Raw genomic sequence first — 16020 nt, forward strand, 5'->3', positions numbered from 1 at the left:
CAGTGAAATAGAACGTATACTCAGCTGTTAACTCTAGAAATGAAACTCTACTTGCGCTATTTATTTAATTTATTCACAATACTGTCGTAGCTCTCAACAACTTTAAGTTGCTACGTAATTTCTAACACTTTATTACTTTTATTAATTATAACAGTATTTTTTCTTGAAGCATACATTAATAAATCGTTTTTATATAACAATCATAAATAGGAATGTGGATATTGACAATCATTAGACTTTCTTACGTTTAAAAACAACTGTAGGACAATAAATAAATCAATTTGCTTTTAAAATATTGACTGAACAATAATACTCTGCTACTATTTGAAATTAGGTAACATCAATTGGGACTTATTTACAAGTTTAGGGCGTGTAAAATGTATTCATGGTCACACTCAACCGCGTAACATTACAGTACATTTGTAACAGGAATAGAAACCCGTAATCTACATATACTCGATAACAACAAAGCTTTAAATATAGATATTGCTTAAGCCTTAGCTCCGACAACAGTGCCCGCCTGCTTGTCGATTTGTTCCTTTTCGAGCTGCTTGCCGAGGTACTCCCTAGAAATAAAATAATGGCCATTAGTTAAGGATTTTGTTTTATGTTGAGCAAGTACCTCTGTTCTATATTGCTCAGACAGGGCTGTTTCATCCCTCAACGTTCACCATTGCGATCCCGTATCGACAGAAAAATAACCTCAGGCCCTGGCGTAAACAGTAGAGAATTCTCATTTTCGCGACCACAGATTCCATGATTTCAGAGTTCGGGAATAGCAAAAATGCGTAGTGGTTAAGGTTTTTTGAAATTTCAATGTACTAAGAGTTGGAGGGTTAACCTTTCGTATGCGCCTGTCAAAAATTTGCCATTTATTTAGCAATCATGACATCTTCATGTTTAAGTTGAATTTGCTTGAATATATATTGAGCAGATCTGCTCCTAAGCATACCAAAGGTTAAATAAGACTCCAAATAATGTTATGAATAGGTATTAATATAACGTACCAGTTGTGCACCATAAGTTTTTGCACGGCGAGGAGCGCCTCGTACCGCACGTTGGGGTCCTCGTGGCTGAGCAGGTGCATCACACGCTGTTTACCGCCAAGTGTCTCGATCACACTGCAAATATTAATAACAAAACTTCGTGAGACTCGGACATATTACATACATTAAAACGGCCCGCTTCCTGTCGAAAAGGTTGCGGACACCTGCTCGTCCTACAATACACTGCTAAATTTAAAATGTATAAATCCATGCTGCGATCGAAGTGCGTGAGGAAACTATAGTTGAATTAGTACTCGCTGCACGCGAAGCAATTAAAAAGGGGATAGAAAACCGCTCGTCGCAGGTACGTGTGACAGAGAGCCAAGATTGTAGTAGAGTCTAAGAAAAAATCGTGTCCCTTAATTCGACATCCAAAACAGATGGCGCTGTTTTGCAGCATATGTTTTGCGGTGACTGACTTGTCACAAGTCAAATTTTAACAATCACAGTTACCGTCTATAGGCTTTCAAAATAGCTGCAAACTTATCTTGGTCTGACTCTAGAGGTACAATAACTATAAAGATGAAATGGTAGAGCCGGGAGATGACCGAACCGTTTGTCTTTGTCACAGTCTAATTTTTTTTATTCCTAACCGTAAATTTTAGTATGGTTTACGGTGGGCAACAAATAACCCGACCAAATTACGAAGTTTGTTTTTGGTATGTTATCAGGAATATTAAAACGTGTTTTTAATTTCGTCGCATTTCGTATGTACTGTCCCTCACGGGCGCACGCGTATAGCACATCTAATGGATCCTACCATCTATGCCACAAAATGTATGGAGCTGTACAGCGCCATCCTGTTTACTTGTCAAATTCAAAGCACGAAATTGTCTTAGATTTTATAGTGCCCAACAGGACCCTACGCGTTCATGTGCAACGAGTGTTTTAAACAACTATAATACTACTTCTAAGATTTCTAATAAAAACAGTGATAGTTAACCCAAATTTATCATAAATAAGCATAAGCAGCGTCGGCCCGAGCACTTGATCAGGGTAGAGCGAGTTTGAGTTTTGGCGCCCTTGGTTTAACTTTTGTAGCCAAATTTTATTGCAGTTTAATATAAATAATAAAAACAGGCCAATAGCATGGCGGGCCATGTTCAGTACTAGGTTTCGTACTTACATGTCCGTCGCGTCCAATATTAGGTTGCCCTGAACGGAGGCTGTTACTTTGATATATCCAACAAACAAAGGGGCCATCACAGCATTTGTACATCTTTTTACTTAGTCGTCTTTTTCCGAAAACTCAAAAACGATCCAGGTCCGAAAGTCCAAAGTGTCCGGCCTCGGCGCGTATACCCGTGTAAGGCCGAAGGCCAGAGTTGGGAAAGCAGAGCTTGGAATTGAACCAAAGGCTGAAGCTTTCCTGTGGGGTGCGTTCATGTGCAGTAACTCAGCCTTCAGTCTCAGGATGCTCATTTCGATATTTTGCCACTATGTGGAACGCGCCCTTCGGTTTCCTAGGGCTTCAAAGCTCGCTCACCATCATGCTTGCGCTCCTTTGGCTCAGACAAAATCGCGCCTCGCTGAGACGCTCTGCGCCTTCGGCTTTATGGGGAATTCGGCTTTTATTTTTTGCGTAGCCTAAGAAATGCCTTTAGGTCTTTGTACCGTCGGATAGACACTTAGCCTTTGGGTCGTGTCCTAACTTTATCTGCCTACAGCTCGGCCTTCGGCGTCGCAATGAGAATAATGCGGTTTATCGAGGGCTAGAATCTCCTCTTCATGGCCCCAACACTATGGTGGCGTTGTGGTGCAACCCGTGCAACTTTACAGTTCATCTTTGACACTACTAACCATTGTCGTATCCGAAATCTTATCTCCTGCAAGTCGGTTCTGTACCGTGGGCTATATGGATTAACGTTAACTGAAATCACTCCCGCCCCGCCATTTCGCGCGATTTTGCGCGCCCGCGCCACTCAAAATTTTTCTTCTCTTATTTTTTTTCACATTTGTCATTTTGGCGCCCCCCTACCATTTGGCGCCTAGAGCGGCCGCTCCACTCGCTCTACCCTAGATCTGGCCCTCAGCATAAGGCGCGTATGATGATAAGCGACGGACTATGTGACCCCTATCAAGTAACTAATATGCTCAATAGTTACACAGTTGTCCCTTGTGACATGGCGACCTGCCTCGATGGTGTACTCACTGCTTGCCCCTGGGGTAGTGGCGCACGTACTCGCCCACGTCGTAGCAGGCGACGGCGAGCACCACGGGGTCCTGGCTGCGCTCCAGCAGGTGCACCAGCGTGCGCAGCAGCTCCTGGCCGCGCTCGTTGAGGCGCGCCGCGTCCTCGCGCCAGGACTGTACTCACTGTTGTACTGTACTCACTGCTTGCCCCTGGGGTAGTGGCGCACGTACTCGCCCACGTCGTAGCAGGCGACGGCGAGCACCACGGGGTCCTGGCTGCGCTCCAGCAGGTGCACCAGCGTGCGCAGCAGCTCCTGGCCGCGCTCGTTGAGGCGCGCCGCGTCCTCGCGCCAGGACTGTACTCACTGTTGTACTGTACTCACTGCTTGCCCCTGGGGTAGTGGCGCACGTACTCGCCCACGTCGTAGCAGGCGACGGCGAGCACCACGGGGTCCTGGCTGCGCTCCAGCAGGTGCACCAGCGTGCGCAGCAGCTCCTGGCCGCGCTCGTTGAGGCGCGCCGCGTCCTCGCGCCAGGACTGTACTCACTGTTGTACTGTACTCACTGCTTGCCCCTGGGGTAGTGGCGCACGTACTCGCCCACGTCGTAGCAGGCGACGGCGAGCACCACGGGGTCCTGGCTGCGCTCCAGCAGGTGCACCAGCGTGCGCAGCAGCTCCTGGCCGCGCTCGTTGAGGCGCGCCGCGTCCTCGCGCCAGGACTGTACTCACTGCTTGCCCCTGGGGTAGTGGCGCACGTACTCGCCCACGTCGTAGCAGGCGACGGCGAGCACCACGGGGTCCTGGCTGCGCTCCAGCAGGTGCACCAGCGTGCGCAGCAGCTCCTGGCCGCGCTCGTTGAGGCGCGCCGCGTCCTCGCGCCAGGACTGTACTCACTGTTGTACTGTACTCACTGCTTGCCCCTGGGGTAGTGGCGCACGTACTCGCCCACGTCGTAGCAGGCGACGGCGAGCACCACGGGGTCCTGGCTGCGCTCCAGCAGGTGCACCAGCGTGCGCAGCAGCTCCTGGCCGCGCTCGTTGAGGCGCGCCGCGTCCTCGCGCCAGGACTGTACTCACTGTTGTACTGTACTCACTGCTTGCCCCTGGGGTAGTGGCGCACGTACTCGCCCACGTCGTAGCAGGCGACGGCGAGCACCACGGGGTCCTGGCTGCGCTCCAGCAGGTGCACCAGCGTGCGCAGCAGCTCCTGGCCGCGCTCGTTGAGGCGCGCCGCGTCCTCGCGCCAGGACTGTACTCACTGTTGTACTGTACTCACTGCTTGCCCCTGGGGTAGTGGCGCACGTACTCGCCCACGTCGTAGCAGGCGACGGCGAGCACCACGGGGTCCTGGCTGCGCTCCAGCAGGTGCACCAGCGTGCGCAGCAGCTCCTGGCCGCGCTCGTTGAGGCGCGCCGCGTCCTCGCGCCAGGACTGTACTCACTGTTGTACTGTACTCACTGCTTGCCCCTGGGGTAGTGGCGCACGTACTCGCCCACGTCGTAGCAGGCGACGGCGAGCACCACGGGGTCCTGGCTGCGCTCCAGCAGGTGCACCAGCGTGCGCAGCAGCTCCTGGCCGCGCTCGTTGAGGCGCGCCGCGTTCTCGCGCCAGAACTTGGCGGATTTGTGCACAGGCGACCATTCCAATCTGAAAAAAGATTGTCTCTATACGCTACCGAATACAATGGTATAAATTATGGTTACTCATTGTGTGTTTGAATCATGTCATGTCACCCATATCACACGATAAGTAATAGTATTATCATACAGAACAGCCACGCTACGCTCCGCCCCGATTCAAATTACCTGGCCCCGCAACAGCAGATTGACGAGCTTTTGGCGAACACTCAGTTCGGTTAGCATAGCGATAACGGAACGTTCAAAATGCCATTGATGTATGTGCTATGCAGGGGTAAGTATTAGTTTCTACAAATAAATAATAAAAGGTTCTAATACCCAAAAGATGAAAGAAAATGAGTAAATAAGGTTACAGTTTTGCATATAATAATCTGGTAATTAGGTGTCACCCACCTGCTGCGTATGGTGTTCTGCCTTTTCGCCGAAGTTTTGTCGACCGAATTTCACTTGCCAACTAACTTTTCACATACGATTTACTTTGGCAACCAAAATTCGGCAAACTTTCATTAAGACAACGTTTTACTTAGTAGAATTATTGTTTAGTAGGTAGATTATTATTATGACATGCAACATTTGGAATACATTTCTTTCGCCTTAGCCAAATCATTCATTTGGCTAAAAAAATTAATATGATAACGTCTAGTCATTTAACAGAAATAAGATAGGTGCGACGAAAGGCGAAGCAGGGAGGAGCGTGTTAGGTAAACTGCGACCAGCGCGCGAAGCCGAGCGAGCGAAGCCGAAGCGAGCGTGCCGCGGTAGCGCCCGAAGAGCGCCAGAAACGACTTTTTTTGCATCGAACGATGTTAGATTAAAAAATAAACTTTTTATGTTTCGTATTAGACTTGCAAAGTCATTCTGCTACCTAAAACATTGCGTTTTAAAAAGTGTATTTTAAAGTTGTTGTCCAAAAATACAGTTGCTAACTGTTAGGTTAGCCCCTCCACCACAACAACGTGAGTAACCCGCGGGGGGAGGGAAATAATATGAATCATTATGTTGAGTTACTTGATCATTCGGCGAAATGAAATTATGTGAATAATTGGTCGGGAAATGAAATTCGGCAAAATAATATTCGGCCATAATTTAGAGAACCGGATGTAATACCTCATATATTGCAATTTTGTAAAGCAAGTTTACGAATGTAAATTGCGTAATAATGATGTTTTACAGTAATTTCTTAAAATTTTAGTGAAGGTATTAAGAAATATATGAAATTTTTTTTATTAAAAGAACTATTTCGGAAAGACTATGGCACTACCTGCGTCACAACAACAGAGGAGATTGATTATTTACACTGAATTTGTGAATGTTAACCAACATGCAATTGGACACAAATAATTCACGTTTATTTTATTTTTCTCGTCTATTTTCCAATTATAGAATGAACAATATATGCTGCTATAAAATCAATAACTTACATTCAATAATGGCTCTTTAAGTGTCCAAGTACCTACGTACAGGAATATAAACCCACCTAGTCAATAGACAATTGGAGCGGAAGAAAACCTTTACGTCTCGTTTGTTTACATAATTCGATCGGTTTGGGGGGCGGGCGGCGGCTCGTCGTGTCACTTCGGCCGGCCTCGGTAAGCTTCGGCTTCGCCTTATCCAAACCGAGTCAGCCCCTTGTGGTGAGCCTGCCGACTTAGCAGTGTGTCCTAGATGGGATGCAGCAAATGTACTCACACAGGTTGCATCCCATATAAGACACCGCCCTCTCTGCCAGGGAACCAGCGTAACAACAAATTACATTTTCAGTACCGAATATTCGCGCCACCATTTTAGGTTAAATAGCACTCACCGTCCACTCTTGACTTCAGTAGCGTACTGGTCGAAGGAGCTCAGGTCCTGCACGGAGGCCTGCAGGCGGTTGTTCAGGAAGTCCACGTCGTTCATGATGTCCTCGTCGTCGGAGCGCTTCTGCTCCAGGATCGCCAGTTGCTTCAGGACTTTACATTGCACCATGGCGATGCAGTGCTCCTTTGCCACCTGGACAAATTACATCAATGAATACATGCATCGTCTTTTTCTGTGGCGTACTTGACGATTTTTTGAAGATCAATTGACTTCAACTATATTAAAGGAATACAAAAGCTAAACATAAAAGTCGTAACATAAAATGTTATCAAAACGGTTTAAACCTAATAATGGCTATGCGCGTAACCTTCTCCTTGACGGAGTCGCTCAGGATGTCGGCGTGGACCTTGTTCGTTTTTTACAGCGGGTTGTATAGAAGAAGTGTTGTGGCTAGGGTCATACCTGGCCGTCCTCGGGCTTCTCGATGAGGTTGCGGAACACGGCCAGCACGATGCGCGTGACCTTCTCCTTGACGGAGTCGCTCAGGATGTCGGCGAGGATGGGGATGGCGTTGAACTTGTTCATCTTCTCAGCCAACAGCGGGTTAAAAGTCAGCACCCACAGGCAGAACACCAGCTGGTATTGGACCTGAGAAACAGAAATAAATCATTCGATGCATATCATCACATACCGTTTTCAACAGTCTTTTGCGTCTTAGAGTTCTCAATAGATCCGGCTTTATTAGCTTTCTCGCGTTATGCAAACAATATTTTACGCTACACATCCTCGCACATCTCTGGTAGAAACGCAGCCTAAGGGTTACGACCACTTCGTTTACTGTGTCGACGCTGATACCATTGGCAACGAGCTACAGCCAAAGTTTAAGTGTGATACATTTGTATAAATACATTAACAATACCTGGAAGTTGACCCGGGACGCGAGGATGGACAGCAGCGTGGAGATGCCGTCGACGGAGAGGAACGCGAAGCGGTACTCGTCGACGCGGAGCATCATCTGCAGGCAGCGCGCCACCGACTGGATGTAGTCGATGTGCTGAAAAACACGCGTCTATTAGCCTTAGTATATGCTGAGAGTTCAAAAGACCAGCGAAGTCAACACGTATTTCTTGGAATGATATTGATTTAAGCTTATTTTGATAAGAGAGGTACTGGTACGTAATTGAATACGCGTTAATTTAACTGGATCACGGATATGGCTAAAAAGCGATGTCTAATGTAATGCTGAGTTATTCGTATGCGTCTTTTAATAAACTAAGCTTATTGTGCTTTAAGCTTCACATTAAATCTATGCAACAAATAGAAACACGGGAACCAAAACCCCATCGTAAATTATTTTGTAGTAATTTGGAGCTGCACAGTCAAAATAGCGTTTTTATCACAACGAAGGCGCCCATATTACAAAAATGCCGAACTTTTAATAAGAAAATCCTACAAATAAGGACGAAACATGATATTATTAATTATACCTCAATTTACAACAGTTTTTTCATAAATAGGTTTTTGTTTCAGTTTTACGATAACCAGCACACTGATAGTTAATTTGACCAGTTGAGCGAAATTTACTGTCATGCGCTGCGGCGAGAAAGCGCCGGTTTAACATCTATTTGTTGTGCAAATTAGAAATATACCATCTATTTGCGTTTATTATTTACAGAAAGTCTGAAGCTCACGCGTATACAGTATACTATACACACAACACTCTACTTACAGTTGGTTAAGAAAGCAGGCCTTAAACGATTAATGAACACAAGAAAGATTAATACATTAGTAACAGCTTTAAAACCAGGTTAGCATCGTTGTTACACACTCTTGAGAGCCGCGGCTACACAGAGTACCTTCTTGGAGCCCGGGGGCAAGTCCTCGAGCGGCGCAAGGTCGTCGAAGGAGGTGTAAAGGCTGTGGTATTTGCCCTGGGCTTCGGGGGCCTTGTCCTTGTGTTTGTGTTTGTCCACAATCGGTTTCTCGTGAGCCAACATAACCTGCTCGGCATGCGCTAACTCGGCAGACATTTTCTCCGCCTTACCAGAAAACAAACCTCTCAGTAACAGTGCACATGCGATTGCCCCGGCGATGATACGCGATGAACACGACTTGTTAACTGCTCTGAATTAATGACTTTATTTACGAATATATTTTAACATCATGATTTTCTGCTACAAAGGTGCATTTAGATCAGCTAGCGATCCTTTCGCAAATTCTACGCAAATGGCGTTTTTGCAATATCTGGACGCACCTTAACTTTGTAAACTGCAGTTTTTCACAATGATTAAAATATATGTTTAAGAAATAAAGTCTGTTAAGATGTTACTGCAGCTTTGATGAAGATGCACAGCTCCGTACTAAAGTAGTACAAAGTATGTTAATATTATTAAATATCTAGGTGATTTGGTAACGTGTTCTGTGTAGTGTTTAATCTACTTATCTCTTATCTAATAGAAGTAAAAATCTGTTTATTTATCAAAGATCTAGACATTCTACAGGATATTCTGTTAGTAATTTTAATATATTTGACAAACTACACAGGAAGTATTGAACATAGAAACAGTACAACAGAGTCAACAGATCAAAATAAGGGTTGTAACTTGAAAAACAAATGGGAGTTCCTTTTCAATAATGGAAGTATGATAGACATTTCCGTTACTATTATAAGTTACAAGCTCTTGTGGAATGGGTCATAGTTTGTATAATAATTTGTAAATATGAATTTGTTTCCTTGTAAACAAAACAAACAGGTGCAAGTGCATGTCAAAATAAAAAGCGGCCAAGTGCGAGTCGGACTCGCCCATGAAGGGTTCCGTACCATAAATGACGTATTGAAACGACGGTTCCGTACCATAAATGACGTACATAAATGGCGGTGACATAATCGGACAGACAGACGGACATGACGAATCTATAAGGGTTCCGTTTTTGGCCATTTGGCTACGGAACCCTAATAAAAACTGTTCAGTGAAGTGTAGGTGCTATAAATTTCATGCTAGCAGTTAACAGAACAGCCAAGCAATGATGTTATCGACAAAATGACGTGTCACTGTATAATTCAATAAAAAATATATCACAAATTATTTGATGCAATCATGCATAGAAATCATAGACTTTATAAACTCTGTTTATAATTTCCAGTTACTTATAAATAACAGTTAGTGTACTGCAGTTGTTAATTTCTAAGTGGTAATGTGCTCAACTTAAATTAAATTACCCAATATATTTGATTTCAACTATTATAAGTTTTGTGTCCAATATGACATGCAACCTGCAAAGTAATTTTAAAGTGTGTTCTTCAAATATAAAATGTTCACAAAGTTTCAGTAAACTCTGCATTGGTGGAATCTTCAGTTCATATATATAATATTGTTATTTTTTTATTTTTTTTAATACTACGTCGGTGGCAAACAAGCATACGGCCCGCCTGATGGTAAGCAGTCTCCGTAGCCTATGTACGCCTGCAACTCCAGAGGAGTTACATGCGCGTTGCCGACCCTAAACCCCTCCCACCCTCGTTGAGCTCTGGCAACCTTACTCGCCGGCAGGAACACAACACTATGAGTAGGGTCTAGTGTTATTTGGCTGCTGTTTTCTGTAAGGTTGAGGTACTTGCCCAGTTGGGCTCTGCTCTAGAACTGGAATGACATCCACTGGCTGTGCCCTACCACACAAAGCGAGATGACATTCACAATACCCATACCTCTCTTTTGGACGTAGTTTAAGGACGTACCCGGGTCCAATTGTTAACTATGAAAACAAAATACAAACTCAAACATTATTTTTATAGTAAGTATCCGGAAATTATCAACATAGTTTACAAGGCTCAATTAAATTAGTAACTTACATTCTGTTTGAGCTGTTCCTTCAGCCAGGTCAAGTAGAAGTTGAGGTCACTCTTGTCCATAAGCTGCGGGTGCCAGCAGGCCAGCTTTGCAATAATGCGGGCAGTCATGTGCTGCACAAACTCATCTTGGCGGTTCAGCAGATTCAGGAAAGGTTGCCAGACTTGCCCTGACTTGTTGTGTTCGCGGAAAATCTTCACTCGGTTCTTGTTTTCCTGAAATTATTTATTTTCACCAAATTTCATGAGTATGCCAAGGATGATGAATAGGCGAGTACACACAGCGAGCATACGCGCGAGGCAATTTTCTCGGGCACAAAACGGCCAGTGTAGACGTGCCTCGGACAAGGTGGCTCGCTCTGTGTGTCCACCTAATGACAATATTTCTTTTTTTTTGTCTAGTCTTCTTACTATAACTTTTAATTAACGTCAACTTGCACATCACACCATTTATTAAAGCAGAGACGCTTTCTAGATAGATTTTCGTACATTGAACTGTCTGTTGCTATCTCTATTGCTAACAAATAATTATATACTGTTCAGTGCCTGATGCCGGTTGTCAATGTCACTGTGCGAGTTTGACAGCATTATAATTATGCGCGTGCAATAGAGATAGCAACAGGAGGGTCAATGTACGAAAATATATCTGGAAAGCTTCTCCCCTTTAGATGAAATCTTTAATGTTAATTTATATGAATAGAACAGAAAATATTTTTTTTTATCAGTTACATTCTTGTCATGAAGTATGTTATAGCCGCCATGCAGGTCAGGACCACAACGACTCAAATAAATAGATTTAATTTTGTAGTTGACTGATATAACCCAAAAATGCTGGTTTACAAGGGTTCTTGCCAAAACAGTTAAATGTAGAAAGTGGTTGTTGATAGTATGGAGGATGATGGAGTGATTTGCAATATTTGATCAGTACAAAAGGTGGTTTAAATTTAGATGTCTCTAATTGGTCGCAATACAAGATATGTGGAGCGCTCCTATTGGTACTTTTGAAAAGCCTCCAAATACGAGCCGAGCCGACAACTGCTTTAGCTACTGCATTGAGAATATTTCTGTACAATAATAAGTTGCATTCGGTGTTGTCACGCAAAATATAATGACTGAATAAATAAATAGGATAGGTAAAAGAACTATAAATATACTACAACAACTTATACTGTGGTAATATGATATAATTATTTATTAACCTTAGTATTATAAGTTAATCATATAATTTAGATTAAGGTACTAATGTTGAAAATGAGTGCCTCATTTCGCCGTTAAACGTAAGTTTGGCGAACCTAACATAAGTTTAAAATGTACCATACTATTTCTGAAAGTAAATAAAAAAAAAAACAATGTAGTATATGAATTTAAGCTTTACCTAAAGCCTGTCTTTTAACTATAGACGGGTAACAATTACAATAAATACAAAACTTAATTTTGTGACATCCATATACCACAACAAAATAGTCTAATCTTTCTCTCAGAAAGAAAAAGTAAGTGGATGGTTCTAACTTGTAGAAAAACATACCTATTAATAATACAATGCAAAAAATACTTACAGACAGGATATCATCAATCATGACCAGAATGTACTGAATAGTGTGGTCCTTGCTGACATGGGTGAGCAAGTTGACAAAAACTGAGCAGCACTCCTCAGGGTTCTTATCAGGGAGGTCCTTCTTGCCATGGTCTAGGGCTGACACGAAGTCGTGATCTCGCTGCGTGATCATCTGTGATCTAAAATGTACCTCACATTTACCTAATACTAAAAGCACTTCTATGGATTAATCTGCAATCATTTAGTTTTACTTACTGCAAATAAGACTGCCATTTTATATCCGTTTGACGGATTTCACTGGCCCTTAGCTGCAGGACGCTGGTGGCGGCGATCATATCTGCAAAACAAGGGAGTGGTAATCACATAATCTTTTCCATTAAACTGGTCCTAGCAAATTAAAGTACAATAGGCAGGAACTTACCGATATTCTCTTCGCCAATAAGCTTACTAACATTTTCCTCGTTGATGTTAGCCATTTTGGCTAGGATATCATAGAATTATGACCAAGCCAATAATAATTGGAATAAAGATCAAAGAATTCAATAAATCCTAAATACAAGTAAAGACGACAGGCTCAGCTGAGTGGTCTTGTGACTACATAGAGTGATGTTAGTATAGTGCGAAAACATATATTTTCTTACCTTCTTTGTTGTATACTCTCCATGCTGAGAAAAAAAGAGACAAATATATAACTTTTTATGTTGTCTACCTTGGGAAGTGAAACAGAGCATGCAATATGAAAAAAAGTTAAAATGTCATTTCGTTGCGTTTAGGAATCAATAAATTGAAACCTATTCTCTATGCTACTCAGTAAAAGTCAAATTTACTGTCAAAGTCAAATACTATAAGATAAATATAACAAGGTCGTTTGGATTGGATTTAGCCACTTAGCTTATTAGCGGTATTGGTCCGTGTTTAAAATAAAATGTACTTACACTGATATTCTTCAACATTATCAGAATCAGGTTTCCTGGGTCTATTTGGTTCAGACATTTCAACAATTTCGAAACCGTATAAGTGTTGCCAAAGATTTATAAGTGCATAATAATACCGAAACTATCAAAAAACTGACTGATACATGAAATTTGCGTTTGAACTTGCTGGCGTGACACATACGACTTTAAATAAATTTGGGAACCGGCCAGTTCTATTGTATTGTCATGACTTCTTTACCAACACAAGACGAATGTCAGAGTAATGACCCAAATAACGTGCTGTCTATCGCAGTGGAATCTGCCCGTTTTCCGGTGGATAGCTCGATGCGGATAGTATTTACTGGATATTACAATGGATTTAATGTCGAGGTGAGATCGCCAGATGAAATGGCTTTGCTGTATCACATGGGGTGTTTTGGCAAGGGCTCTGTTTCGCGCTCCAAGCCAAGAGCAGCTCATAGTGCCTATAGCCAAATTATGCGCAAACGACAGTTTCTCAAACGGAACTTTTGGTATAAAAAGTTTGCTGATAACCATGGGAAATCTGTTGTAGACAAATTACTAACAGACATGGATGGGCTGATCAGTAAGATAAAGCATGACAGCCGAAAAATTGGCAATAAAGATGTAATAGACTTGGTGTCTAGTGATGATAGTAATAGTGCTAGTAATGATGCTTTTGACAGTGAGCAGGGGCATTTCGATAACTTTGAGCCACATAGTGACCAAGAATTGGTAGCTATTGTCCCCGACAGTGATACTGAAGAGGGTAATTATATTGAAAATTTGAAACCGAAATGCTGCATAAATAATATAAAGCTTCAAGAAAAGCTAATGCTGAGTTTGCAAGAGGCTTTCTTCCTTTCTTATGGTCTTGGTTGTTTACAAGTTATAGGCAGTGGTGACAAGATGCTCACAATAGAGGAATGCTGGAATTTGTTCACAAAGATGGACAAGAAGTTTGTCCCCAAATATGTTGTCTATCATTACTTTAGATCTAAGGGCTACATTGTCAAATCAGGAATCAAATTTGGTGGAGACTATGGTAGGCTTTTGTATTGTAGTTAAACTGGTAGCTACTGAATTTATCCATTAAGGGTGGAATCATATTTATCAGCATTGAGCTGCATTTTGTCTGGAGTTAGACCAAGCTATTTTGATAGCCCAGGCGGTGCAAGTGTTATTATAAACATCAAACTTCTATGAGATTATGATGTTTAAATAACACTTGCACCATTCTGGGCTATGAAAATCGCTGCCAATTTAGCTTGGTCCAACAGCATGCTGATAGATATGATTCCACCCTAATGGCTCATCACATTGTATTTATTTTTGATGGTTTCAGTGTTGTACAGAGAGGGTCCTGGTGTAATGCATTCTGATTACATAGTAGTAGTAAAATGCAAAGAAGACCAATTTGATTTTGTGTCAGTTCTTGGACATGTGAGAATGGCCACTACTACTACAAAGGTATATACATAGATGTTATATTAAAATTAATACAGATTAATGTTAAATCTGATGTGTAATATAAAGTATGTAAAAATCTAAATGTTGAAGTACAGTCAGTATTTATAGTCAAATCTGCTAGTATATCAGAAACATAAATTAGTCCTATGCTGTAGAGAGGCTCTGATTAAAATATATTTTATTTTTATTTGCAATAATACAATTATGAATATTGATGCTAACTGGCTTTATCTAATGACATGGTATGGTCACGTCTGAAAATATCGATACGAAAAAAGTGCCAAAAATGTGTATACACAACTTAATTGCCCATATATTAAGGTAGTGTATACATATTAGTGGCACATTTTTCGTATCTATATTTTCAGATGTGACTGTATTATTCTCTACTCATTTTGTTAATTTTTTCTATGTTAAAAATATATTTTCAGGAAGTACTGATTGCAGAAGTTGATGAGCCCAGTGTGTATCCACAAAATATGCCAGAAGGTTTAAGGGAGTACAGTGTGCGGGAAATACATCTTACTAGGAACATTCCAATCATAGTAAATGATGAAATTGATTAAAATGCATTTGTTTTATATTTACACTAAACAGCTATCTTACAAATAAAATATAATTAAGCCCTTCTTATCGACTTTTTGATTCCAGTTTTCCTAAATTCACTTCTTTCTTTTAAATATTCTTCAGTGCATAATGTTCTAAAGCTGTCATTGCGATACCAACTAGAGAGGCAGTCCTTCAGAGCAGCGTTTTCTTTCCGGCACTTAACAACCATTAATAAGGATGCCTCTTTACCACATTTCTCAAATTCTGCAACCTCTTTAATGCATTTCTCTGCTTTAGCCTTATCCCTCATTAATTTGGGTATCATGACTTCTAATTCCACTTTTCTCAGGCTGCGATCGTCAGGATCACCTAAAGCATAAAACATGTTATAATTTACATGGGTAGTTCCGTTTTACTATTGGATGAATAGTTTACGTAAACCTGAACTAACCTAATCCATGCGGTCCTTCAGATAATTTTTTGGATAGTACTGTCTTCTCCTCTGTCATTATTACGTAAGTTTCAAACTTTCATGTAATTCAGAATTCTTAAATGTTGGGCTATTTACTATTATTTCGATTACTATGATAAGTATGAGTATGGGAAGATAAGTCTCAAAAAGTATATATTGACAAAACAATGACATTGGCATTAATATGACACTGGTTATGACGAGATTTTTTTTAATTTATTTGGAGCATTGGCAACACGGCCATCCGCTCATAATGACGAGATTAATGTTGTAATGGCTCCCCTACACTATGGGCCATCATATTCACGAAAGAGTAAAGTAGAGCGCCAATTACTACACACTTACACTTCCGATAACGGGCCCGAAATTCCCGATTTTGGGATATTTGGCGAAACGGAAAAATATAATTTCTCGGGCCCGAGATCGGGTCTGATATCATGCCTGATAAAGTGTGGATGTCATTAGCAATTAAGTATACTAGCCTACTAAAGTGCCACATTTTCCGATATCGGGCCTGGGCGGCTACCGGGAAAATCGTAATTCGTCAATTGCGGGCATTTTTCTCTATCACTCTAA

At 41.9% G+C, this 16020-nt stretch overlaps 3 protein-coding genes across 6 annotated transcripts; 1 reads left to right on the plus strand and 2 right to left on the minus strand.

The window, feature by feature from the left end:
* Positions 1 to 51: 51 nt before the first annotated feature.
* LOC133526136 (V-type proton ATPase subunit H) lies at positions 52 to 13095 on the minus strand. Of its 4 annotated transcripts, none has more exons than XM_061862617.1 (10): positions 12440 to 12629; positions 12274 to 12355; positions 12020 to 12197; positions 10467 to 10679; positions 7536 to 7670; positions 7079 to 7264; positions 6621 to 6808; positions 4638 to 4826; positions 1008 to 1121; positions 52 to 566 (listed from the first exon to the last, which is right to left on the minus strand). In XM_061862617.1, the coding sequence occupies exons 1-10, from the start codon at positions 12492 to 12494 to the stop codon at positions 491 to 493; spliced, it is 1416 nt and encodes a 471-aa protein (XP_061718601.1). In that variant the 5' UTR covers positions 12495 to 12629; the 3' UTR covers positions 52 to 490. The 4 variants fall into 4 exon arrangements, with proteins under 4 accessions (XP_061718601.1, XP_061718598.1, XP_061718600.1 ...); XM_061862614.1 differs by lacking the exons at positions 52 to 566; positions 1008 to 1121; positions 12440 to 12629 and adding exons at positions 8473 to 8655; positions 12660 to 12683; positions 12954 to 13095 and having other exon boundaries at positions 3212 to 4826; XM_061862616.1 differs by lacking the exons at positions 52 to 566; positions 1008 to 1121; positions 12440 to 12629 and adding exons at positions 12660 to 12683; positions 12954 to 13095 and having other exon boundaries at positions 3212 to 4826.
* A 53-nt stretch (positions 13096 to 13148) lies between these two features.
* On the plus strand, positions 13149 to 15052 carry LOC133526140 (tRNA-splicing endonuclease subunit Sen2). Its single transcript, XM_061862621.1, has 3 exons — positions 13149 to 13998; positions 14299 to 14423; positions 14855 to 15052. Exons 1-3 carry the CDS (start codon positions 13179 to 13181, stop codon positions 14987 to 14989), a joined length of 1080 nt encoding a protein of 359 aa, XP_061718605.1. The 5' UTR covers positions 13149 to 13178; the 3' UTR covers positions 14990 to 15052.
* Positions 14986 to 15722, minus strand: LOC133526144 (COX assembly mitochondrial protein homolog). The gene is made up of 2 exons (XM_061862627.1): positions 15424 to 15722; positions 14986 to 15341 (listed from the first exon to the last, which is right to left on the minus strand). The coding sequence occupies exons 1-2, from the start codon at positions 15479 to 15481 to the stop codon at positions 15043 to 15045; spliced, it is 357 nt and encodes a 118-aa protein (XP_061718611.1). The 5' UTR covers positions 15482 to 15722; the 3' UTR covers positions 14986 to 15042.
* Between the last annotated feature and the right edge of the window lie 298 nt (positions 15723 to 16020).

This window comes from Cydia pomonella, chromosome 16 (genome assembly GCF_033807575.1).
Source record: "Cydia pomonella isolate Wapato2018A chromosome 16, ilCydPomo1, whole genome shotgun sequence".
Lineage (NCBI taxonomy): Eukaryota > Metazoa > Arthropoda > Insecta > Lepidoptera > Tortricidae > Cydia > Cydia pomonella.

What these genes read in the sequence shown, in the direction of transcription:
- LOC133526140 (XM_061862621.1), top strand. Translation starts at nt 13,179, where the DNA reads ATGACTTCTTTACCAACACAAGACGAATGTCAGAGTAATGACCCAAAT. An exon ending in CAAATTTGGTGGAGACTATG is followed by an intron (nt 13,999 to 14,298) that starts GTAGGCTTTTGT and finishes TGATGGTTTCAG; the next exon opens with TGTTGTACAGAGAGGGTCCT. An exon ending in TGGCCACTACTACTACAAAG is followed by an intron (nt 14,424 to 14,854) that starts GTATATACATAG and finishes ATATATTTTCAG; the next exon opens with GAAGTACTGATTGCAGAAGT.
- LOC133526144 (XM_061862627.1), bottom strand. Translation starts at nt 15,481, where the DNA reads ATGACAGAGGAGAAGACAGTACTATCCAAAAAATTATCTGAAGGACCG. An exon ending in TGAAGGACCGCATGGATTAG is followed by an intron (nt 15,342 to 15,423) that starts GTTAGTTCAGGT and finishes TTTATGCTTTAG; the next exon opens with GTGATCCTGACGATCGCAGC.
- LOC133526136 (XM_061862614.1), bottom strand. Translation starts at nt 13,011, where the DNA reads ATGTCTGAACCAAATAGACCCAGGAAACCTGATTCTGATAATGTTGAA. An exon ending in TAATGTTGAAGAATATCAGT is followed by an intron (nt 12,684 to 12,953) that starts GTAAGTACATTT and finishes TTTTTTTCTCAG; the next exon opens with CATGGAGAGTATACAACAAA. An exon ending in TGATTGATGATATCCTGTCT is followed by an intron (nt 10,680 to 12,019) that starts GTAAGTATTTTT and finishes AAATAATTTCAG; the next exon opens with GAAAACAAGAACCGAGTGAA.